The sequence below is a fragment of the Salminus brasiliensis genome, chromosome 18 (assembly GCF_030463535.1).
Source record: "Salminus brasiliensis chromosome 18, fSalBra1.hap2, whole genome shotgun sequence".
Lineage (NCBI taxonomy): Eukaryota > Metazoa > Chordata > Actinopteri > Characiformes > Bryconidae > Salminus > Salminus brasiliensis.
Window position 1 is genome coordinate 17826151 of NC_132895.1, and position 25034 is coordinate 17851184.

The 25034-nt window shown below is 40.4% G+C and overlaps 1 protein-coding gene across 5 annotated transcripts in view; it reads left to right on the forward strand.

Moving 5' to 3' along the window:
• nrg2a (neuregulin 2a) overlaps positions 1-25034 on the forward strand; it is a 117089-nt gene that overhangs the window by 33884 nt on the left and 58171 nt on the right. For all 5 annotated transcript variants that reach the window (XM_072662644.1, XM_072662641.1, XM_072662643.1 and 2 more), the window contains exons 2-3: positions 22014-22176; positions 22722-22840. In XM_072662644.1, coding sequence (XP_072518745.1) covers positions 22014-22176; positions 22722-22840 — 282 coding nt within the window. The remainder of the gene's footprint in view (positions 1-22013; positions 22177-22721; positions 22841-25034) is intronic.

The following is a 25034-nucleotide window of genomic DNA, read 5'->3' on the forward strand; positions in this document are numbered from 1 at the left end:
CATTGGCAGAATAGCCACCAGGGGGCCGACCAAAAGAAGCTTTGGATTAAGTCACCTAACTAAATGAGATTCCTGTTTTGTGGAATATCCCCAAGAGCTTTACCAGGGCCGTGTCTCCAGTGATGCTCCTCTCTAGGAACAGCTGGAAGCATTCAAAATGGTCATCATGCCGGTTCTATGTTTGTGAATGCATGACACTGATACTCTACTCTCGGCTTCCCACCTGGGCACGATGGGCGGTTGAGCAGGGAAAGTGAAAGAGATCCGCCCTAGTGTTGTTCTGCAGTGTTGTGATTCTGTACTGTCGTGTAACAGCCTATTGCAACACGTCTCACTCCTCATAACATTTTCCAAGTCAGTGCCAATCGGACTATTTCCAGAGCACTCCTTGAGCAACTACGCTTTCTAAATATAAAGCGTATCATATCATTGTACTCAGACTGAAGCCATCAGTAGGTCCCAACTTTTGGGTTCTTCACTCTTGTATCTGCGTACGTTCCGCTACACCTTCTTTTTGCTCTAGTTAGTGAAAAGTTAGTGGATGTTAGGCCCATTAATAAGATTAATAAGTTAAAACGGTAGGGGTTTAAAGTGTTAATTGCATCTCAGCTGCATTAGTTGTTTGTTTAGTAGTGACACTATTATGCAAATGAACAACTTCCAGTGAATTTGCTTTTCATCTCACCGACTACTCACACACGCACAAGACACACATGTACACAGACACACACTCACATGCAGGTGCCGACGACGAGAGCACAAGTAGATAACAAGCTGCGTCTTGCCTGGGTGTTCTCCGACCCACACCCGGAGTAGCTGCACCGCTCAGTCATTACCACTGACAAGTTCGCTCACCACACGGAAACTGTCAGACACATTCACACACATAAACACACACACAGTTCCCACCCTCCCTCCACACACTCGCACGTACAGTGGATATTTAGCTGCTACATGGCCTTTGATGTTGTCTGAGTGGGGGATTGTGCTGAGTGGCCTGGCCTGCTGGGACATGACCCTCCTCCACACGTATACACACACTTTTCTTCTGAATGGTGACATGAGTTTGGAGGGGGCAGAGCCAGGAGGGCCCCCTGAACCATAGCACCATGACTCACAAGGAACAACATGGAGCCCTCTGCTTGCTGCAGCTTTTTTTTCTCTTCCTGCTTTTGTTTTCTAGTTTCTGCCTTGGTGTAGGTGTTGGAACGAAACCCAACCGTCCCGTTGATACCTGGAAAATGTGATGTGCTTGAGTACATCAATTCCACATGGACTAAATACCTAGATACCAACCATTTATTTTTAACCTCCAAACAGTATAAATTGCCTGATGTCTGTATGTACCATATTTAACATTAAAATCACCAGCAATAACAGCAGTTTATCCAGATTTCCCTCACTGTAAACTATTCCTCTGGTAATCATCTATCTGAATATGAATGTATTTTTACTGCATTTAATGCTTAAACAGCTATACAGTCTCTAAACATTTGAAGCAGCAGTATGTGAGAATTGTTTTTTCTTGCTTCTGGGCTTCCTCTGCAGTTGGGAAGTGTAATGCTTTACACATGCATCCAGTATAGATGCTGGTTCTGAGGAATCCAGAACCAGCATCTATACTGGAGCGTGACTCTGATTACGCAGCATTGCGCAGTTCTCACAAGCGTTGTCCAGGCCCGCTTCACCAAAGTTACACAGTGCCGTAGCCAGCACATCGAGTCTGGAGTGGGAATGATATGTTATTCTCCCTATTACAAGTCATTGAAGCATCATAATGATTTTGAAGCTGCTGTTTTAAGGAATGCTAGAAATGCTAGATAATGTTGCTTAAAATACATAGACAAAATCAAAGTCAAGATCAAGACAATAAATCAAGATATCGGTTGCATCCATACATTTTATGTTCATTGGAAATTAAATATACACTCACCATCCATAATATTAGAATTGATGTGAAGTGAATAACATAGATTGCACCATCAGGCAGGTCTTGTGGGGTATTTCGGTTTGCTGTGGTCAGTACCTACCAAAAGTGCTCAAAAAAGGAAACCAATGAACCGTTGACAGTGTCACAGGCACCAAAGATCCATTGATGTGCATGGTGAGTGAAGGATATCCTATGTGGTCATCTCCCACAGAAGAGCTACTGTCCAAAAATCTATTCAAATAAATATGTGTCTTCTGACGATGCTTGACACGTGCCTATGGAATGATCACAGAGATATATATACACGTTTGCCCTGGTCAAGATGTTTACAGAATGACATCATGTCGCTAGCCGAGACACTACAATCGGCTCATCTCAGGCACACAGGCACATCTTGATCCTGGTCTGTTTTAAGGAAACCCTTATGCAGACAGTGTTATGATCCTCTATCTGGTGCTCCTTATCTGAACCGAGGTGCCTTGCTTAAAGGCACAACAATAGTGGGGCCCATCAGAGGGATTTGGACCCATTGCCACCATACATCCACTCTTACTCAGCATTCATTACTCATTCTCAGTTCTGTAGGTTCATGAAAAATATGACACAGCTTTTTTGGAAAGCTTTCAGTCGTGCAGGTTTTGTTTTTGCAGAAAGAAAATAATACTTTACATATTTGACAGGTTTTTGTCATTTCTTGAGACTAAAACAAAGAAGATGTGGTTCTTGTTTGGCTGTTGGTATGCTAAGCACTGGCATGCTGTATTCTGCACAGAGCATGAAGTTGTTGTGGGCTTAGGGAAATATTGATAATGTCATTATGGTGATTGACTAGTTCATGATGAACATGAATATCATCATCAAATGTATAATTTAAATGGCTGCTAGCCAGCTGCCAAGCTTTGGGACAGACCCCTAAAATTACCCACGTGGGAGAGCTCGGAATTTTCACTTTACCATTATCACTACAGCCCGTTTCCTTTTTCCAGTGTCTCCTTTCTTTGTTGTATTTTTCTGTCTTTCTTTGCTTCTTTATTGATTTTTTTTCTTTCTTGTGTCCTTGCTTCATACTCCTCCATGTCCTTGCTTTATTTCTTGTTTTTATTTATTCTCTCATATGTTTCATATCACTCTGCTCTCATATTTTCTGTTCTGAGGTGGGAGTCTCGATATGTGAGGATGAGCGATACTACAGTGGAAGTGACACACTCTGAGAGAGCAAGTACACTGAAACATATCTATATATCTGTAATCAGATCAATCAACTTACCAATCACTGACTCCACACTTTTAAAGAATAAGGATGTTTGGATTTTGGTTCTCTTAAGAACATTCGTTAGCCGGTTATTAAAGCAGTACTGACGCAATTCTCAGCCTAATCTCTATACTACATCTGTACAGTAGAGTTGTGTACTGTGGGTAGTAATTTAGACACAATTCAATCAAGGAAAGTGTCCCATCATTTCCAGAAGATAGAGGAGAACCAAACACCTCTCACCTCCCTGTAAATTTCTGACAGCAGTGTATCACAATGAATACGTTGAAATAATGGCATATTTCCTTGAGATTATGACTGAATATTTTGAAAAATTAGTCTTATATCCAAAGATCCCAAATTCCGCAATATGTCATATTTAATATTTTCAAGTTGTAAAAATAATTTTGTCCTCTACCTGGTGGGAAGTGGAAAATGATTTGTTTTTATTTAATTTTAGTTTTTGGAAAAGGAAATGTATGGCTGTATGCTAGAGGTCTGCACAAGACTGATTTTTGTAAGTCCCCCTCCCACAAGATTTCACCCCACTCCCACAGAAAATCTGTAAAATTTGTGCCGCTCTCACCCACAACCTTAATGTTTTGGCCCACTCTCGCTGGCGTAGTCCTGTAGAGGCTTACTGGCATCCAGTATTTGTTACAGTCTTTTCACTAATAAACTGTGAAGAAATGATTTTCTGCTGCAACAATAATACGGAAATCATGGCCATCAGTACTAATTCATTTTACTGTGAAGTAACTTGATCATCGGCTTTTTATTCCCAATAAACACAAAGCAAAAATTAAACCACAGTATGTTTATTTTTGGTGGGCTATGCACAGCTGTGGCCATCTGACCGTTTCCCAGCCGTCTCTATAACCTGCGACTGCGTTCCAAACCACACAGTCCTATACTTTACACACTGCACTAATAAATGCAGTTCTAATGGTGGGGTACTATTTGTGCGTACTGTTTAGTGTAGTAGTTTGTGGTTTGGAACACAGCCTATAAGAATGAATTCAATTACAGGATTTCTGCACTGGGCTAATTCAGTCCTGAAAGGGGAGCATGGGCGGGCCATTAGCCATTCCTGTGAACATCCCAACCACTCCTACAAACATCCATGCATGTTTAAGCTTTGAAAATTTTGGACTTTTTATGTGTTTTCTGTAAGCATGTATACTCTAGACTTCGTTTCTGAGTGTTTATTGACTGTTCCCAAGCTCCGCCTTATTTTTTTTGTCCTCGAATCGCTGCTTAGCAATCATTGCTATCTGCCTCAATAATCTTTCAGTTTGTGTGGTGCCCACCCGGCTAGACGTTTTTTTCTTAGAACATTTTATCTCTTAAATGAAAAAGCTTAAAACAAAGTTAATAGAATGTTATTGTAACTTTTTTTTACGTTTTACGCTTACTCATTTATTCTATAAATATTGCAAGTTCAGAATTTAACCTTTTTATGATCAGTGTAAATTATGAAAATATTTTATTCTTTGTTTTAAATATTAAATGCTCTAATTTTTAGGTTTGGATAGCTTTTTGTGACATTCATTAAATGTAATTTATCAGTGCAATATCAGTATGATCATGTATTGTTGTTTTTTTATTGTAATGGATTTTCTTAATTGTGTTTGTGTTTAGAATTTCAGTAACATTCTCTGCTAGCTGGGCAGGAACTCTTTACATTTGAATCGTAAATCAAGTCAAGATGCAAATAGTCCAAAAATACATTTTGTGTGTGCTTTTGCAGGAAGCTCGATTTTGGGTGCTTAATAGTTAGTTTTTTAGAATGAGGTTTTAGGTGATGCCACAGACCTTCTGTCTCCCGTGTGACGAGAATATCTGCCAGTGAGGTAGCACTACCCCTCAGGTCAGGTCAGTTTTAGGTCATCTCCTGGCTTGAATTTCCTCATCTCCTCGTGTCAAGGAAATGTTCTATCAAAAAGCGGTTTGTAATTAATATGTAATGTTGGGACTACGTCCTGAAGAAATACAGGTGGTTTAAATGGAGCAAGAGGCTCCATAATCATAGTCCAAGTCCAAGTCTGATTATATGTCCTCATTTAAACAGTTTACGACTGTGCTCACATGTCTACATACATTTGATTCAGTCAGTGGCAATGCATGTTCACACTGATCTGCCCAAAATTACAAACTTGTGTCACTGTCCAAATACTTATGGTTCCAACTGTATGTCTCTACTGAGATTTTTTGACCACAAATTAAAAAAATGATCTTCTGTTGCTCTTCTTCAGTAAAACTTGGAGTTATTCTTGGACAACAAACATCAGAGTGTCAGTTTTCAAAAGACACCAAGACATCTGTAGTCCACATTGTGCTAGAAAAACAAACACCAATGAAGTCATGTTCAGGATTTGTTATTTCTTGTGTCCAATAAAAATATTGTAGATGCAGTTAAGACATTAAGATGATAATGCCATTATATGTTAAACTACATTATATGCCCAAGTATTTGTGGACACATGGATGCATTCAGCTACTTTAAGTAGCACCCATTGCTGACACAGATGCAAATGCACATAAATAGCTTGTCTTGTCCCTGTAGAGAAGTACTACCAATAGAATAGGATAAACATGAGCGTATTTGCACTATGCCTAAAGCCAGGCGTGGGCTGGAGAGGGATAAAGACCCCCAGCATTGAGCTGTGGAGCAGTGGAACTGTGTTCTCTGGAATGATGGATGGGTCATGCTTTGGGTTTGTGTTGCAGCCAGTGCCATAGGGAACATGGTAGAGAGAAGAATGGGATTATAAGGCTTAGAAATGTAATTGAGTTGACAGTTTTCAATTAGAATTAATGACATACTGTACTTCAGGCCTGGTTTGCTAATCAAAGGGTGAAACCTTTGAAAATACTGTTTGTAATGTTTGTTTTAGTTACAGAGGCTGTGTTTACTACTGCTCACTAACATTTGTCAAAGGTTGCCCCAAATCTGGCTTTAGACTGTATATATCATTTAAATACATCATTTTTTCTGATTTTACCCCATTTTCTACCCAATTCAGAAGGCCAATTACCCCATCTCTGTTCATGTAAACTCCCCCAACACTAGGAGGGTGAAGACAAGCACATCTCCTCCGACACATGTGAAGCCAGCCTCCTTTTAAACTGATGCAGCTCTAACTGATGCGGCTCCCCAGCTCCAATACAACAGCTAACAAACAGACGTCACACTAGGACTGACGTAGGAAGTGTCATAAACCCACCCCTAAGAGAGTGGGGCCAATTTTGCTCTCTCTGAATCCTGCTACGCATGGCAAGCTGCATGACCTAGGATTCTAATCAGTGATCTTTGTTAAATATAAATCTTAACTTTGGTGTTAATAATGCGGCTAAGCTCACAGCACAGATTCCCCATGCACCCATGTATGCCTGGATGTTGGAGTTTGCTGCTCAACAAACACAGGCTTTTACTTGCTGCTTTTTGCTGTCACGGGCGTTGCAGTACAGCTCTGACTGTATACTGTTGTATGCTGGGTGGTTAGCTATGTGTGAATGTGCAGAGAGGAGTCTGTCAACTTAGGTTCCTCAACACTCTAGCAGGCAAAACTACTTGGTGAAACACGTTGAAACTCGCCTACAGTACAGGGTGGGAGACCGAACACAAAAGCCGAAGGGTAGAGGGTGGGGGTGACTGGGCAGAAAGGGGGAAACGGAGTAAGGAGGGAGATAAGAAGAGGAGATGTGGCTGTGTCCACTCACATCTGCATTGTTTTATTAGGCCACTTATCTGGCAATCTAAATAGACTGGCGGAAACGCTAGATGCAGATTCTGGTTTTACTGCTGCGTCACAAAGGGAAGTTTGTTTTGTTCAGAGTTTTCTTGGGGGCATAGCTGCAAGTGGGTTCGGCAATGGCTGTTCAAGAGATGCCAAATCCTCTAAATAAAGGGAGGGAGCTCAGAAACATAATCCCACTATCTATATCTGTTAAGTACTCAAAAAACGGTATCTACATGCAGATTTAATCTACAAGTGGGCATGTTGGCCATACCGGAAAGGATGTTGCATCTGCATGTTCTTCATTAGCCATATGGACCAGTGGCCCGTAGGGAAGTGACAGTGAGGAAGTATTTGGAAATACAAGGAAATATTACACTACAATCTCCTTGCAGACGATCAGTGTTTATTCCACCAGTAAGCTTAAGCGTAACCAGTACGCAGAATAAGCTGTTAATTCATTGGGTCAGAAAAGAAAAAAAAATCAGTGTGATCTGTAGGCTTTGCAGGATACAGACTGTGAATTTCGATCTAGTCCATATATATATATATATATATATATATATATATATATATATATATATATATATCGCCGGGCTGTCGATAACAAGGTTGTGGGTTCAATTCCCTGGCTTGGCAAGCTGCCACTGTTGGGCCCTTGAGCAAGGCCCTTTACCCTCTCTGCTCCCCGGGCGCTGGAGTTGGCTGCCCACCGCTCTGGGTGTGTGTACTCACTGGCCCTAGTTCACTAGTGTGTGTGTGTGTGTTCACTACCACAGATGAGTTAAATGCGGAGGACACATTTCGCTGTGCGGTGTACACTGCACAGTGACAAATACGTGCACCTTTACCTTTACCTTTTACATATATATATATATATATATATATATATATATATATATATATATATGGGATTATCAGGAAGATTAATGAGGCTATGTTTAGGTCTGGTTAGCAGGACAGAGATCAGGGTTGCAGATAAGAAGACAGATAGAAGTGACAGATGCTAACAAGCAAGCCGAGTTTCCGTTAAAACAAGGGGGCCTGAACAGTCCAGAAGGGTTAAAAAATAATGTATATGTATTTGTCTCTACTGTATGCTTCTGTCGTAGCAAGCAAGGGGGCTTCTGTAGCTGTATCAGAGTGAAGGTACCTGAAATTGCCTCATTAACCTGTGACCTTTGACTTGGGGCTTCAGATTAGACCCATGAAGGCATGTGAGCGGGGGCAGCTTGAGTTCAACAGGGCTCCTACTGCACTTATCTCTGTCACAGTGGTACTGGTTCCTGCTCTCTTCTCTTAGTGATACAAGTTTCCTCTCTAGTGATTTCCAGTTCCCTCTCTCTCAGTGTTACCAGTTATATGCCTTCTCCCTCTACGCTCATTGTTACCTGTTACCTGTCACAGTGGCACCAATTACCTGTCTCTCAGTGGCACCAGTTCCCTCTCTCTCAGAGTTACCAGTTACCTGTCCCTCAGTACTACCAGTTACCGGTTACCTGTTAACAGTTCCCTTTGTCAGTGGTACCAGTACCATCTATCAGTGATACCAGTCTCATCCCTCAGCTGCATGAGTTAACTTTATTTCAGTTGTCTCAGCTCGCTCTTCTTAGCGGTACCAGTTACCTCTGTCAGTAATGTTACCTTAAGCCTCAGGGCTTGGAGGGCATTCTGCTTATCTGGAGCTTCCAGACAGTGAATAGTTAATTGCCTGACAGCAATGGGAAATGCCTCCCTGGCTCCCTCCTTCTCTTTCTTCTCCTCCCTCTCTTCTTTCCTCTCTCTCTCTCCCTGTCTCATTCTATCCCTCCCCTTCTCTCTCTCTCACTCTCCGTCACTCTTGCTATCCCTCCCCTTCTTTCTCTCACCACTGTCTTGCCCTGTCTGTAGTCTCTCTCTCTCTCTCTCTCTCTCTCTCTCTCTCGCTCGCTCTCTCTGTCATGCTGTAAGTAGGTGTTTCCCTGTGTGATGGGAGCGAGTGTATATAGGGCACAAGTGCTCTGACAAGTTCAGAGTCTCGAGCGCGCCTGCCACACACTACCCCCAGGACTATCTGTGGTTTTTCTTTTCTGCCTAAGTCTTTTTTTTCCTGAGTGGATTTACCCTTTTTTTGCGCCGATACCAAAAATGTCAGAAAGTGGGAAAAAGAAGGAGAGAAACGGGAGGAAAAAAGGAGGAAAGAAGGAGCGCAAGGAAAAGAACAGTAATCCCACACAAGGTGAAGGTGTGTGTTTGTGTGTCTGTGTGTGTATGTGGAGTTTCTGAGGGGTGGAGTGCAAGGCTCAGGGAAGAATATCTCATCTTGTCTTGTCAAAGCTTGCTGGCTGCTTTGTCACAAGGGAGAACTTCCTAAAGCAGGCAGCGTGTAGCGGCACATCTGGCTGCTGTGGCGTAGCTGTGTAATTGAGCTTTTTGATTTTTGCCGTGCGAGCCTCAGCCCGAGCTTTTTGACGTGTCTGGACCTCCCTGCTATCACGCCATGCACTTTTACAGCCTTGCGGTGGATGTATGCCTGCCTTTGCTAGTGTAGCTTGATTAGTGCTATTGTTGCTGGACCCCGAGTGCTAGAGTATTTCCCTTTGTGCTTACAGTCACTCTTGTCTGGCCACTTAGCCAATGGTCCTATTGATTCATTCACTGAAGCAGTTAACTGTGCAATTGCAGACTCACAGTGCAGCATGCTCCCGCTGGATGTGAAGGAGGCTGCACTGCTGGGCTTCAGGGGCACTTACTGCAGGAAAGCCTTTACTACTGCTGTACTGTTGCAGTGTCATTGCTACAGCCGTCTGAGTGGGTTCAAGTTAGCGGGAAACTCTTGCACAGCAAGTGGAGTGTTTCATGCTGGTGCTCTTTCTCTCTCTAGCTCTCTAGGTTTCTACATGCCATGACTTGTCATTGCAGTCTGACCTCAGGGTCAAGGAAGAAGAAAAGGCCCCTATTTTACATATACAAAGTTCAAATACTCTGTAATGCTATCCTGGTGGATTTTAGTTTGCATAGTTGCATATCCAGAGTGTTTCGTCCCTTCTACTTCCATGTTTCCTCTATTCAGACAGTTGTCCATGGGTAAAGTCTTCTTGGGCAAATACAGACAGGCTAACTCTAAACTACTGAGATGCAGACACACAGGCTCCATTCTTAAAAAGTAAAGGTGTCCAAAAAAAAGGTGGTTTGGAGTGATACTATAGAGGAATAAGAAGTCTTTGATCAGACAATCATTTAATCAGTTGTTCTTTACAAAGCATTTTTTGTAAATTTGCCAATTTACCCTTTTATTTGCATTTTAGTTTTAAAGAACATTCACATAATGTAAAGGCCCAATAAAAATTGAGGAAACTTTATTTGTAAAAGGGTAGGTGAGAAGTTTCTGGAGGACTCACCTTGATCTGAGAAACACCAGATTAGGGGCTCACAGAGACAATGTGGAGTATTGTATTGTCTCTCAGTCACCTCCTCCCATACCACCCATTCATTTCTAGGCCTCTCCATGGCCCTCCTTGTGGGAAGTTTCTTTTTGCTCTATCACCCCGAGGCTGTGGTTTATGCAGAGTGTGTTTGTGTGTGTGTGTAAGAGAGAAAGAGAGGGAGACCTTTTGTCATGCATCACACTTCTCCCATTATTTTCTGCCCTTATTTTGCGACAACGTTTGACCTCCTTACACACAAGTATAATATAACACAAGTCAGTGTGAGACACAACATCCAGTGGCTATGCCAGTTTTTCTTCTGGAAGTGTCTGCATTTAGACGCCGGTCTGAATCTGTAGCAAGTGGCCCAGTAGAGAGCGGTGTCTTCAAATGATGCTAATCTCCTCTGCTTTGTCTACTAAAAACAAAGCAAAGCCAGGAAGAAAAGATTGCCTGAGAGAGTAAACTCCTCTGGGAGAGTAATGTTAACCCTGTCTCTAGTTTTGCTTCTCAACTTTTGATTCTTCACATTGATGCACTGCTAAATTTAGCTCGCTTGAAGTCAGATGAGAGAAGAAGAATAAGAAGAAAAAGAAGAAGAAGAATCTCAGGTGGAAAATCACAATGATTGACTTATTTTCTCTCCCAAAGTGCAAGAGAAAGAAGAAAAAGGGCATATTGTAGTGACAGACGAATGCTGTGGCCTAAATAAGATTCTTGATGAAGCATGTGTGATGTGGTGATGGGCCTGAGAGTGGTGATTTTATATTACCAATGTTGGTTAATTTAAAATGCACTGTTGCAGGTGTTGAAATCAAGCATTACAGACTTTACAGTATGGATGATTATTGACTATTGTGTCAGTGCTGTAAACGTTTTAATGTCTTTCTTGGTCACTTTCGAAGTTGCAGGTTATGTGAAAAGTCAAGAGCAACCAACAAATCAGTTTAGTTTATTATATTGATTCAAATTCTTCTGCTGTTATCTTTAAAGCGTCAGTCTGTAAGTTCAGAGGATTTGGGAATTTAGTGACCTCTCTGGTGAGAATGTGGAATTGCACCGATCTTTGCGGAGGAGTACTTTTAAAACGTGCATTGTGATGTGGTCTCCTTTCAGAGCAGATGAATTTGATCATTGGAAGTTTAGATTCATTTATTCAGTCAGTGGAGTAGTTCAGAGTTGAGTACTCAGGCAAACGTTGAAGGAAATCATTACTGTTTTCATTCATAATAATTGTATTTAGGTTTAGAATTTTTCCATGCAGGTTAAGGTAAATAACTTAAAATATGAAATTGTATTATGTGCAAATACGGTCACAATATAGAGAGCAATTACATCAGACATAGAAAACCAAAAATCAGGAAAATTTCACTCACCATGGAAATTAATATCATGAAAACATTGGGCTTTCAGTTAATAAAAAGTTTTTACTTTTACCAGACATGTTGATGGCCATCACCAAGCTCCTGGCAGCAATCTAGATGGATATTTGATCACTCTTCTTGGTAGAACTGGTAGAGTTCAGTAAAATTGGTCTGGAGGCTTTCTTTGAGGGGCAGCCATATGAAAATAAATAGTCGTGTTCATGGAGCAACAGATACAACACTGGCTAAAGTAGAACAGCTGGTAGTTGCTAACTCCGGTCAGGTATCTATGTAGGTGGTCTTAAAGGTTGTGTGTACAAAATGGCAGTGAGGATAGCACTTAAGAAGGACAGCACCAGAGAATAGTGACTAGCTCTGTCTTTTCAAACAACAGAGGCAACAAACAGCGTTAGCAAAGCTAACCAGCTAAGTTGCTACACAGGTAATACAACTATATAGCAAGTACATACAAACTTCACAGCAATAAGAGCCTGGCTGCCTGTTTTAATAGTGATATAAAAATATCTATAGCTATATTCCCTGCTTGACAAAAAAAAGCCAACTCAGCAAAACTTTTGAATTCTTTTAGGTCATGGAGTTCTCGCCACCTTTCGGAAGTCAAGCCAGTATTTATCCTGGTTTTAGCAAGGACTCGTGCTCTCTTTAAGCTTGCCAGCTCTCTTCAGTTGTAATTTGACAATGGGTGAACGAGTTTGGCATTCTCATATCGCCATGTTCACAGTGGCTCCCCCAGTAGCCGTTCTGTTTGTATTAGCGCCATTAGCTAGGCTAACCACCAAGAGCTGTGCCAGTGATTGAAGTACATAAATACTATATAAATTTTTCAGATTAATATATTAGACATTACAGGGATGGTCGCGTCGGTACAATGATACCATTTAACACAACATTTTGTCCACTTCCTGCATAGGAATACTTCTGCTTTCAATTTCAAAGACAAAATACAGTCAACAGTTGCAAGCGTTTTGGCGGTCCATATTCAAATAAGTTTCTAAGTATAAATAAGTGAACAAGTGAAACAAACTTAAATGTACAACATTTGAAAACTTCTAAGGTCATATTTAATGTTTTGTTTAATGTTTTTTGTTTCAATATATTAAGTTGAGTTACTTATGAGTAATTATGAGTAATTATGCTTTAGCATGTGTAGAAGGGAGTCTGTGTAGAGGATATGAACTTAATTTCACCTAAAATAAATCAGAGACACATGTGATTTGATCAACTTTTACATAAGACTGTATTGTCTTGCTTTTTTGATCGTTTTTGTTTGATGTTTAATTATTTTTCAAAGCAAATGAGAAGAAAAACAAGGCTTTTGCTTGAAGACATGGTTGGGAAGTAAAATATGGTCCAAGTTTTCCTTGCTGGCAAATGATAAAAGAAGCATATCTGTCCAAGGTTTTCTATTATCATATTCAATTACAAGTTGAACAGTTTCTTTGTTTTACTAATCTTGGCCAAATATAGCAGTGAACGCAAGATGGAAAGAAAAACAATAGGAATTGTAATGAAAGTGGTTAGATGTCTCCAGCAGTCATGTAATGCGATGTGAGCATTTATCATTATCATTATTGAATTTTAGTGTTTAGAGATGTTTCAGACAAGGGGTGAGTTTCCTAGTAGTGTTGTAGTGCAGAACAGTAGGATGGTAGAAGCAGGATGACTGTGATGATCTCAAGACTGCAATGCTGTTTAGGATCTCCCTCAAAGTGGTTGATGGGAGATACTGATTGACATGCTGTGGGTGAAGTAATCTTCCAGGCTGGCCCACACAGCTGAATCACACTGCTCAGTGTGCCTCCTAGCGCAGAAACCCCTCAAGCTAGGCAAATCCACTGTTCCTCAAACACACATGTACACTCTACCTACAGAAACAGCTGATAGGTGTTCATCAGAAGTCTTTTATGTCTGTTTTGTGTTGTGTTTATTTGTGTTGTGTTTATGTCTAGGTTATGTTTGTATAATTACACTTCAACAATCTGAAACCCAGCAGGACTAGACTGGAAAGGGCAAAACCGTTTGTTTGTGGTTTACTGGGTTTAAGTTACACATACATGGGTTAAGCCCCTAAAAGCCCACCTAAATCTAAGCAAACCTTTCAGGTTTTTTTAGTTTGTAATGATAAAGTTGTGTGGAAATGAATATCATGAAAATATTGGGCTTTCAGTTATTAAAACATCTTTAATAAGATGGGGATTCTGAAATCAACACAGGGTCAAAATCATACATATAGGGTCAAAAATATACAACACAGATATGTATATCCCTTAGCAAGTTGTACTTTGACCAGACACTGTGGCCATCACCAAGCTTCTGGCAGCATTCTAGATGAATATTTTAAACACTCTTCTTGGTAGAACTGGTAGAGTTGAATAAAATTGGTTTGTTTTCTGGCACAGACCCAATGGTGAACAGCCTGCATATTTTTAGTTATAATTAGTTACAATTTTCCAAGTCATGACTGGGAAACCCATTCCAAAAGTTTAATGATAGCTTGCTTTTTCCATTCCTCATCCACCTTTGTTGTGTTTGAAGTCATTGTCATGTTGGAACACCAATTTGTGCCCACGTTTCCACCATCTAACTGATTTTTTAAGCTTATGCTGAAGAATTCTGAGGTGCTTATTGATTGTTCCATCCACCACATCATCCATGTGCAATGTACCAGTTTAACTGTCAGCAAAAAAGCCACAATGCATGATGCTACCACCACCATGCTTAGCAGCTGGTACAGTGTTCTTGAAGTTGAATGCCTGACCTTTACTCCTCTAAACATACCTTTGATCACTTTGATCATCTACATAATTACTAATACATAAAACAGTGATTTTGGAGTGGGAAAGCCCAGGATTTACTACTACTACTACTAGAACGTACTACTACTTAGAGTCCAGTAATATGATTAAATCATGGTTGATTCTCAAGTGCTAACAAAACCATAACATTTTTAACCAAAGTTCACATTGGAAGTGACACTATAGAGGTAAGGTCTCACTGTCTATGAACGAAATTCCTTTTTATGAATGAAAAAGAATTTACCTCAGAATATTTAATCAAACTCTACGTACATTTTGCAGTGTTGCCCAGTGAGCTTTCTTGATCACTATTTCTATAAAGCAGTGTTCACTTAGTTATTACAGACAGCTGGTTCAGCTCAGGGTTTGTGTTTCTGTTGAATGTCCAGGGTAAGAGTTGGCTGGATATGTTGCTGGTTCAAAAGTCCAGACTTCTTGAAATCTTCTGGTTTCTGTTTCTTGGTAAAAATGTTGTGTTTCATTGCAGTTTGGGTTATTTACAGCTGCTTCTTATACAACTTAAGAATATTTATTTAGCCTCTTGTAGACCACTGAATGTTTTGAAAAAGCCACTCATTATTTCATTTCAATAATTGATAAGCTTATAAGCTTACCCATAAGAAGGACTTATTAGTCATGCACTGATTACTGAAGAGCAAAGCATATGCAATATAAAGGAAATGACTAAAATCACTAAAAACACTTTAAGATGTGGAAATATGATTCTGAGAAAATGTTATTTCTGTAATCTGTATTTTACTGACAGTACTACTTTACAATATGATGTGGGTCTACCAAGTGTGAGGTGATGTCATGCTAAATTGTTAGACATGCTTAAAACAACATTTAAAATAGTTTAACAATGAAGTGAATCATTTATTTGCATATAAAAGCTAAATTTCCCTTTATATGTAATTTAACACTAAACTGTTGATTTTACACTGGCTAATATGCTGTGTAGACATACACTCACTGAGCACTTTATTAGGAACTGTATACCTACCCATTCATTCAATCATCTATTTTGTCAGCTATTCAGATTGTAGGAGAGCTATGCATTAAAATCATGCAGATGTTCACATCAACCATCAGAATGAGGGAAAATGTGATCTCAGTAGTGAGCGGCAGTTCTGCAAACAGAAACACCTTGTTGATGAGAGAGGTCAACGGACAAGAGCCAGACTGGTTTGGTAACTCAGATAACCACTATGTACAACTGTGGTGAACAGCATGTCAAAATGCACAACACATTGAATCTTGAGGCTACAACAGCAAAAGCCAAGAACAGAAAGAGGCTGAGGCTGCAGTGGGCACAGGCTCACCACAACTGGATAGTTGAAGGAAAATAATACCCTGGTTCTCAAGTATCAGTTTCTGCTGAGACACGCAGATGACATTGTCAGGATCCATGGACCCAATGTGTCTTGTGTTCAAAATCCAGGCTGGTGGATGGTAATAGTGTGGGGAATGTTTTCCTGGCAGAATTTGGGCCCATTAACCCATTGGACCTGATGTAAAACGTAGCTGTTTCTATTAAATGTAATGTTTTCTGTAATTACCTATCAACCATGAACTGCTGCTGTAGGAAGTAAAACACGTGGACAGTGATATGGTCCATCAGTTGCTTGATTTGACCTTTATTTAAAAGGACACACTCACCCCTGTTCTAAACACAGAACTTCATGGAATCAGCAGATACTACTGTAGATGTATGTGCATAGGTATCTGGTCTATTGCAATTGGTTAATACCAACCAATCATTGATTGAATGCCACAGCCTATTTGAGGAATATTGTTGACCATGCGCATCTTTCATGGCCATACGTTATCCATCTTCTAACAGCTACTTCCAGCATGATGGTGCACCATGTCCCAAAGCAAAATTCATCTCATCTGGTTTCATGAACATGATGATCTTCAGTGGACTTTCTAGTGCCCAGATCAGTGTCCTTTAGAACATCTTTGGATTGTGGTAGAACAGGAGAAGCTACCAAATCTATCGGATAGCATGATGCAATCATGTCAACATAAACCCGAATCTCAGAGGAATGTTTCCAGTGGATTCTTATGGAATATATGGTATGATGAATTGTTTTAAGGGCCCTACCCAGTATTAGTATTAGTGTATCAGTATATAGTATTAGTAATGTTCCTAATGAAGTACTTGATGAGTGTATGTGACCTTCCTTTCTTGACAGTGTATAGAAACAGCCATTTTTAGTGTGCTTAGTGTGCTTTAGTATACTTGTCTATGTGTTTGTGTGTTTGAATGTGTGTTTCTGGCATACTTTCAACATTTTCTTGCCAAGTAATTTTATACTGTTTCAATTTGAATTGTCCTGATGTTGCCTGTTGTTGTGGGAATGTGTGGTTGACTTCAAATAGTTTTATGAAAAAAAAAGACAGAAGGGATGATTCATTGTGATATGAACACAATACTGTCCTTGCTTTGACACAAATATGTAATTTAAGGAGCTGTCACTATGACCAGAGGATCGCTAGTTCGGATCACTGGTCATGCTGTTAGCCATCGGCAGCAGAGGCCCCAAGAAAGCACAGTTGGCATAACCGGCCAGCACAGTCTGGGAGAATATGTATGGATTGTTAATCCAAATTGGGGACAAAATGGGTACTAATCAGAAATAAAAATCAGACGTAATGAAATTCAAAGCCTTTAAGCAATCAGGCTATTTTGACATGGTTTGCATTCTTCTTGAATCTCTGTGAGGGTTAAGCTACATGAGAAGTTACAACACACCACAACTGTTGATTGATTTTCAGTAAAGTGGTGACAAACCTTTGCCAACTGAAGTGATCTACAGTTGCATTCTGCTTTTCTGCAGTTCCCTTTTTTTTTGTCTTGCTTGAGTGACAGTGGTGTGTTTTCACCAATCTTACTCTAGCTCTAGAGTGATCTCACTCCCCAACCTGACAAATATTTTAAAAGCTGTCAAGCTGAACTTTCCTCAGAATGCCCTCTTTACGGTCACACTTAAGAAAAATACATGTGTCATACCACCTTCCTGAAATACAGCATTAAGTTCCTTGTAAATGTTATATCAGGAAAAGAGGCGTCAGTTTATGCTGCATCTAAACATCAAGGACTGTGAAGCTTTTTTGAATTTGTTTTCTTCTTCCAGCCTACTCTTTCCCTAAACCACAAGGTGATTTAGAGTGTTCAGACTGAACCTTGGCACCAGCCCTGAGGTTATGTATTTCCAAGTCGTTTTTAAATTATGGGCAGGGCCGCAGAGAGAGTGTCATGCGTCTCGTAAAGTGTGACGGTTGTGTTAAAGGGCTGGTGAAATATGCGACCTGTTGGCTGCTGTGGGCCAGTGATCTACAATGTGCAGGTAACACACACATGCAGCTGTGCTTTGCGCTTGTCTACGGGTCGAGCCTTAAGGAGCCAGGAGAGCCTACTCGGCCACATTCAGCGGCAAAGGCAATTATGAAGCAGCAATAAAGTTAGCAACTGCATGGTCCGTGCCTGGTGGCTTTTACCAAAATTGTGTTGCGTTAGGTTGTATCAAATGATTAGAGCCAGTAGCGTCGCTATCTTGGAGAAACCTCTCTGAAATGAAATGAAAACGTAGCTGGAAAGGGAACAAATGCTCTTAATTTTAATGTTCATGTCGGATTTCAAGTAGTTTTTGTACAATTTGTAAACGTCCATCTGTCATGCAGTGTTCACACACCATAAGGAGCAGCTGGCATTTTCATATGGTGTGAATAAAAACTTTCATAACCCCATTGATGTTTTGTTAGGACTCTGACAGTATGTTTATTATTAAATGTCAACTAAAGGTCTTTCATCTAATGTATTGCTAATTACACAATCTCACACAGCTCTCATTGTCATTTGGTTGTAATTCACTTTACAGTATGTTGGATGGAGAGAAAAAAAAAACACAGCATCAGGCGTTATTTGTTTTCCTACAAAAGACTTGTGATTCTGAAAGTTACATAAAATTCAGTTTGCACAAGGGCAAGTACCAGCCTGGATGTGCAGGAAATGGCACGGCACAATATGCCTGCTTGTATGTGCTGAAAGGCGTCAGTCGTCGTTTCGAGAAGCTTCCGTAATCACCTAGCCTGCTGCGCTCCAGCTCAGAGCCAAACACCTTAACTATTACATCTGACCTAACCACCCAGGCTGTGTATGTATGTGTGTGTGTTTGTGTGTGGCAAAGCTTTGGCCATTGTGTGCTGTCTCTGATCCACTCACAGACTCAGCTAAGATGTATCACACTCACTGCATGAGCGAACGTGAGTCTGCGTCGTGCTCAGCACACCTTAAGGGACCTACTCACCCTTAAAGCATGCCAGGCAGTGATACACATCTGTTACTTAGCTAAAGCCAGCTTTTCCTATCGTGCTAACCGCCGTGCTGTGGGGAGAACCACAGGCCTTTGTTCATCTTGCAGAGTCTCTGAAGTGTTAACCTGTAAGCTCTGCAGGCTTTTCCAAGAATGTAGGCTGCGTAGCTTCACCATGTCAGTAAAAACCTGAGGAATAATAACACTGTCACTACACTGCAAACACTGCGCCAGGGAACATCGCCATACTTTCGTTACTGTAGCATACCAGGCTTCGCTGGCGGCGGAGCTGGATTTGGAATGCCAGAGTCGTTCCACCAAACCGAGAAATTTAGCAGCACTGCTAAAAGGGCTTCCTGTACTGGGACAGGGAAGTGGGCCAGTCATTCCAAAATTAGGCTGACTGCTGACTATTTTAGCACACCTCCGTCTAGAATCTTAATTGAAGTCATTACCCATGTATACAACGCTGCTTATTTTCTGCTGCAAGCAAGCCATTGACATTGTCATTTGCAGCAGGATTAGAACAAAAAAAAAAACAACAGTGTATTGATTCAGCTTGATCCAAATGACTAAGCATGGCAGGTTTATTGCTATTGCACATTTCATATAGAGGCTGTTCTAGGTGCTTTACATTAATAAAGGAATGTAGAAATTACATACAAATTCGAATCAAGTGTGAATCCAGTTTATTCAGCGCATCACTTTTTGTTCAGTGTTGCAAATGACTACAACATATGCAGCGGAAGGCACTGGCAACTTGCTTAGATGACCTCATCTTGATAAAGGTCACGGCTCTGTGCTGACCCCGTCAATGCCCTAAGGGGGCGCTTAGCATGCGCTCTGCTACCTATCATGACAGCAGGGCATGGCAGCAGTGGTGTGGCTAAAATGCAGTGTAGCTTAGCTTTTTTTTTTGTTTTCTCACCATGCATGTGTGTGTGTGTGTGTGTGTGTGTGTGTGTGTGTTGTCTTAGCTCTAAAGTGAGTTGAGTTCATTTCACCTCTCCCAGCTGCTGTAGTGTTTCTCTTTTACATAATGGCTGAGGACGTGTTGAAGACAGGCCAAGTCTTCCCTCCCCTGTTCACAATTACTGAGAATGTATTAGCACAATCAACAGGACTGCCCCCAGATCCACAGTCCAGACAGCCTTTGCTCAGAAACAGCAGTTTTGGACATTTCTGGTCATTTACACTTTTTTGTGGAAAACTGCTGTTTCGACACATTGTCCAGCTTAACTCATGTCCATAGAGAGGGAGAGAGGCGCAGTTCTGCATGCTCTTTAGCTGAAACCCATATGCACTGTTAGATTCCAGGGAATTCACTGCTGGATTTGTAGCAATGACACAGTCAGTGTCCAGTGTCTCTGGTGACATCATCTGGCCAGCTGAGAAATCTGGTGTTGGGCCCTTTTTTTCTTACTCCATCATCTTCTCTGGCCTGCCACACACAATAAAATAGGAACAACACAACATATTTGAACTAATATATAAATAAAATATCAATACCATAAATAAAAATCATACAAATATATATATTTCTAAATCTAACACTGCCTATACCCCTAACACTACCTATATAATAAGTATATAAGTATTCGGACATCTGCTCATTCACGTTTTCTTTCAAAATCCAGGGTATTAATCTTGCTTTTGTTGGAGTAACTGTGTCTACTGTCCAGAGAAGACTTTCTACTAGATTCCGGCGCATTGCTGTGATGATTTGATAGCAACAAGAGTGTTAGTAAAGTCACCTCATTCCCAACTGATAACAGGTTAACAGTGAACAAATTCAAGTCTGGCTGACTGAAAGCACACTTATAATCATATAGACGAGATAGACATTTTTTTTTCTAAATGGTTTTGGACCTGTAGCACACTTACTAAGCCAGCCTTTGCTGAGCTAGTTAAGCTACAGCTCCACTGATTATCAGACAGCTCAGTTCAGCTGCAGCTGACTAACTGCTGAGCTACAGACACGAGTCTTGTGTCTGAGAGCGAAGTTGAGCGACTGGTGTTGGGAGTAACAGAAAGGCAAATGAGACCGGTTCTGCCATGTATGGAATTGTAGCCAGCTATCACTATCTAGCTAGATATATTTAGATAAGTTAGCCAGCATGCTTAACACCACAGCACAGTCTGTGTTCCAGCTAACTGAGGCTCAAATCAGGCATGTTCAAAGCAGCATACTTAAAAAAAAAAGAGTGGCGAGTCAAGGGATTGATCTTAGTGCGTGTTACGGCTGTTTTCACTCACATTTGGTATTTAGTTAGCTTTATTGTCCCTTTTAAACAAACTCAGCACCTTGTTAACTCACAACTACAGTGGGCTTGTTTTTTTTCACACCTGTTTTCAGAGCATGACATCACCAATCAATCAGCTCCCACAGTGCCCCCACCCTGTGGCTCTTTTAAATACACAGAGAAATAAGCTTTTTTGGCCGAGAACTAGACAGACACAGAACAGACATGCTGTCATGAAATACTGTCCTTGTTTTGAGATACTGTCTACATTTTTAAATACCTCGTTATACAGTATTATATAGTATTAGTATTATACAGTAATATACCACTCATGTTTATCTGCTCCAGAGAGACCTATTCCATTGGTAGTACTTCTCTAAAAGGTCTAGACAAGCTATTGTGTGTGTGCATTTGCACATTAACTTAAAATAGCGTTCAAGATGCATTTATTAGAAGTGGTGCCCACAAACATTTAGACATATAGTGGACATTAAACACCTGTATTTGAAGCTTAAAATAGTAAAGACCCTTAAGCAACCACTACTTTCCATTTTTAACAAATGACTGAATCCTGGTTAGACTGCTACTCGTGATCGCAGTCTTGCAGTGGCGTATCTAGGACTTTCAGCCTGAAGCAAATATATAGTCCTACCCAGAGACCAGAACATGATTGGTTGATTTTATCGCTTCTTTATTATTTGTTAATAATCAAACCTGTAGGCTAACAGGTAAGCTCCTGAAGCCATACATAATGGGAAAACTACTGGGACTGTGTCTACCTAGATACTGCAACAGTTTTTCACTGAGTATTTATATATTTCAGGATGTTTCCCTTTTCTTTTCAACCAAAATGTAATAATAAAATAATTATACCCTGAATGAAATCAAGGCCCCTAGGTTTTCCCACTAGTAATCTATCTCTCTTTCTCTCTCTTTCACTAGGTGCTCCTACAATAAAGCCTATAAGGAACCCAATGGTGGTGGAGGAGGGAGGCAGGCTAACGGTGAAGTGCGAAGCCTCGGGTTCCCCTCCCCTTTCCTATAAGTGGTACAAAGATGGCAGTGTTCTGAAAAAGAGCAAAGAAGTCAAGATCAAAGCAAGCAAGTAAGTCAATGCAATTAACAATGTGCGCATGAGTGTCTTGGATTACGAAGGTTACACAAGAAACCATGATTAAAACTGCACCGCAGTTATTGGTAGATCTTGCACATTTAGACTTTCTAAATTTCACAAACTTAAATTAAGTTTCTGATACTTTGAAAAACAAAAAATGAGAAGAAAAATCTTTTGCACAAGTGCATCTGGTTTCAACCAGTGCGCCGTTCTAATTGATGATATAAGCATGCTGAAATGAGGGATGTGGATAAGTTGCAATTTTATTGAGTGTTCCACATCATAAGACATTATTGGTCATGTTCGTCACTAAAATCACTGCTTGGCTGGATTGCAGCCCTATAATGGCATCCACAGTATGAAGCTGTACATTATGATCCTTTTGAGTCTCCTTGAGAGAGTTCTGTTTTGATCTCTGATCTGGTGTTGCTAGGTTTGGACTGACGTTGTTGGGCTTGGGCCATCTAGAGGATTTCACTTTGGTTTTTCCACAAGTCATCATAAACTCCCATGACTCCTCTGTCTCTTTGTTGCAGGAAAAACTCCAAGGTCCAGATTGCAAGTGCAAGGCTTGAGGATGCTGGGAATTACATGTGTGTGGTGGAGAACGAAGATGGAAGCAGCAACAGAACAAGCACCGTTCATGTCCAAAGCAGTAAGTAGCGAAGAAGCTGACCCATTTCTTTCGTCGCTTTTACTGCTGTCATTGAAAACATCGTTTATGAAGCCGCAATCCACTGGCTGATATCTTCAGTTATTTAGTTCAATACTTTTACTTTTTACTTCTTATTCTCATAACACTGGCCTCTGGCCTGTTTGGCTGTAATCTGGCAAGAGGGACCTTTATTTTTTTTCTGTTTGGGTTTAGACCTTAACCAACACGTTACTTCACTTTTATTTTCCACAAAATATCCCCCCCCCCTCCCTAGCCTCCTTCAGAAATACCACATACATAGGGCATTGTTAACAGGCCATTCTAAGACTCTGAACAAAGGGTATGCTTACTTGACTGTTAGCTATGATCTAAATACTAACTAGTCCAGTTTTATTCATTAAAAGAATGTGTTGCATCATACACATTATATACATTATTGTACTGTTTATATTGTTATCTCCAAAAAACTTTAGACAGACAGATTTCATTAACTAAAAACATCTGCATAAATCATTCAGAATCATTTGTCATAACATACTTGATTCTAGAAAAATAGTGGTGATCAGTAACAGACATCTGAAGCGTTTATTGCCTCTAAACGGTCCTAGAAAACGGTGGGGAATCGAGAGCTGGAGTCCAGCACAGTTTGTTGATTTCCCTACTCTTTCACACCTACTAAACCTGGCAATTCACGTGTGAGTTGAATCAGGTGTGCTTGAGCAGGAAAAGCACAAGTTCCCTGGGTCTAAATGCTACATAATGTTATAACATGGTGTGCCTGATGCCAAAGTCGTTTTGTGAGGCAAACACATTTTTACATTTTTTAAATGTCATTTCCCCTTTGTTTACATCTCCATTGAACTATGCAAACATTTTGGCAAATAGTTCCACTTCTAAATGGTTCTTGACTGATATAATTGGAATAAAACATTGTGTGGAACATTATGTGGAGGTTCCTGAAACAGATTATTCACAGTCACATCTTTCATTTACCAAGGTTCCTATGCAAATCATTAATTCATCATAAATGTAAATATTCTTTAGTGTACCAAATGGATACTGAAAAGTTTCTTATCATATCAAATGTAAATTGGAAGGTTCTTTAGTTACCAAATGTAAATTGAAAGGTTCCTTAGCAAATTACATGTAAATTGAAAGGTTCTTTAGTTAATATTTATTCTTAGCACAACAAATGGAATTTTTCCACATACCAACTTTAAAAGACTCTGGCATCTTTTTTTACTTGAATTTTTATTGATGTTTTTCTGCATGTATGTTGTCTCTGGACTGTGTGGATTAGTTAGCTTGTGCTATGTAGAAAGCCAGCACTAGTTTGAACTTGCTCCACATATTCCATGTTTAGGTCAGCCGCCCCTGTAATCCCTGATTTGTGTCCCTGCACAGTTGACCAGATTCCCACAAGATGTGTAAATCATGTCTACGTCTGTAGTGTGCTAACACACTTTGAGGAAGCCTTGATTCATGGAGGTTATAGAGTTCTTGTGTGATGAGCTGCGTGCCACGGCGTCATCTGTGGCGGGCATGTATGAACTGAAATGATCTGTTTTTGAGATTTGTTTTTCTGCCATATCAGTGCACTATTGCCTTTTGTACCAGAGTTGTTTAAGGAAGACAGATTGTACTTCATGCTAAAAGACGTTTGGCTGCCATATTGGTTTTGATGGAATCTTGCCACAGGCACGCCCGTAGTCGATTTGTTTCCTCTAGTGAATATTGAGCTTGTAATAACTTTTGATTAGGTTTTTGCCCAATCGTGAGACCTTGTGTCCCTCAGTGAGATATCTGAGTACTTTATGAATATGTCTGACTCTCATGAGACGAGAAAACAGATACTTTATTTCTTACCACACAGTCACAGGTTGTGCCCTGTCTAAGCAGTACCGATTGCAGGGCCGATTAAGTTGTCTTACGGAAATGGATTAGCAGTCTCTGTCCAGGTGCACACCTACTCCACCAGCAGTTGGGCAACCTCTAGGGCTTTATTTTAGGGTGTCCCTGTCTAGGACATCTGTGCAGCTGCTGGATGTGCTACTTCTCTCACCTCTGCAAGGTTTTAGTGTCTCTGTTATGTTCTCTCTTGGACAATAATAGTGTGTATTAGCTCTCAAAAATATGGGATTTTTCAATATGGGAACTGTGGGCCTGCAGAGTGTTATGAATGCAGTGAAATATA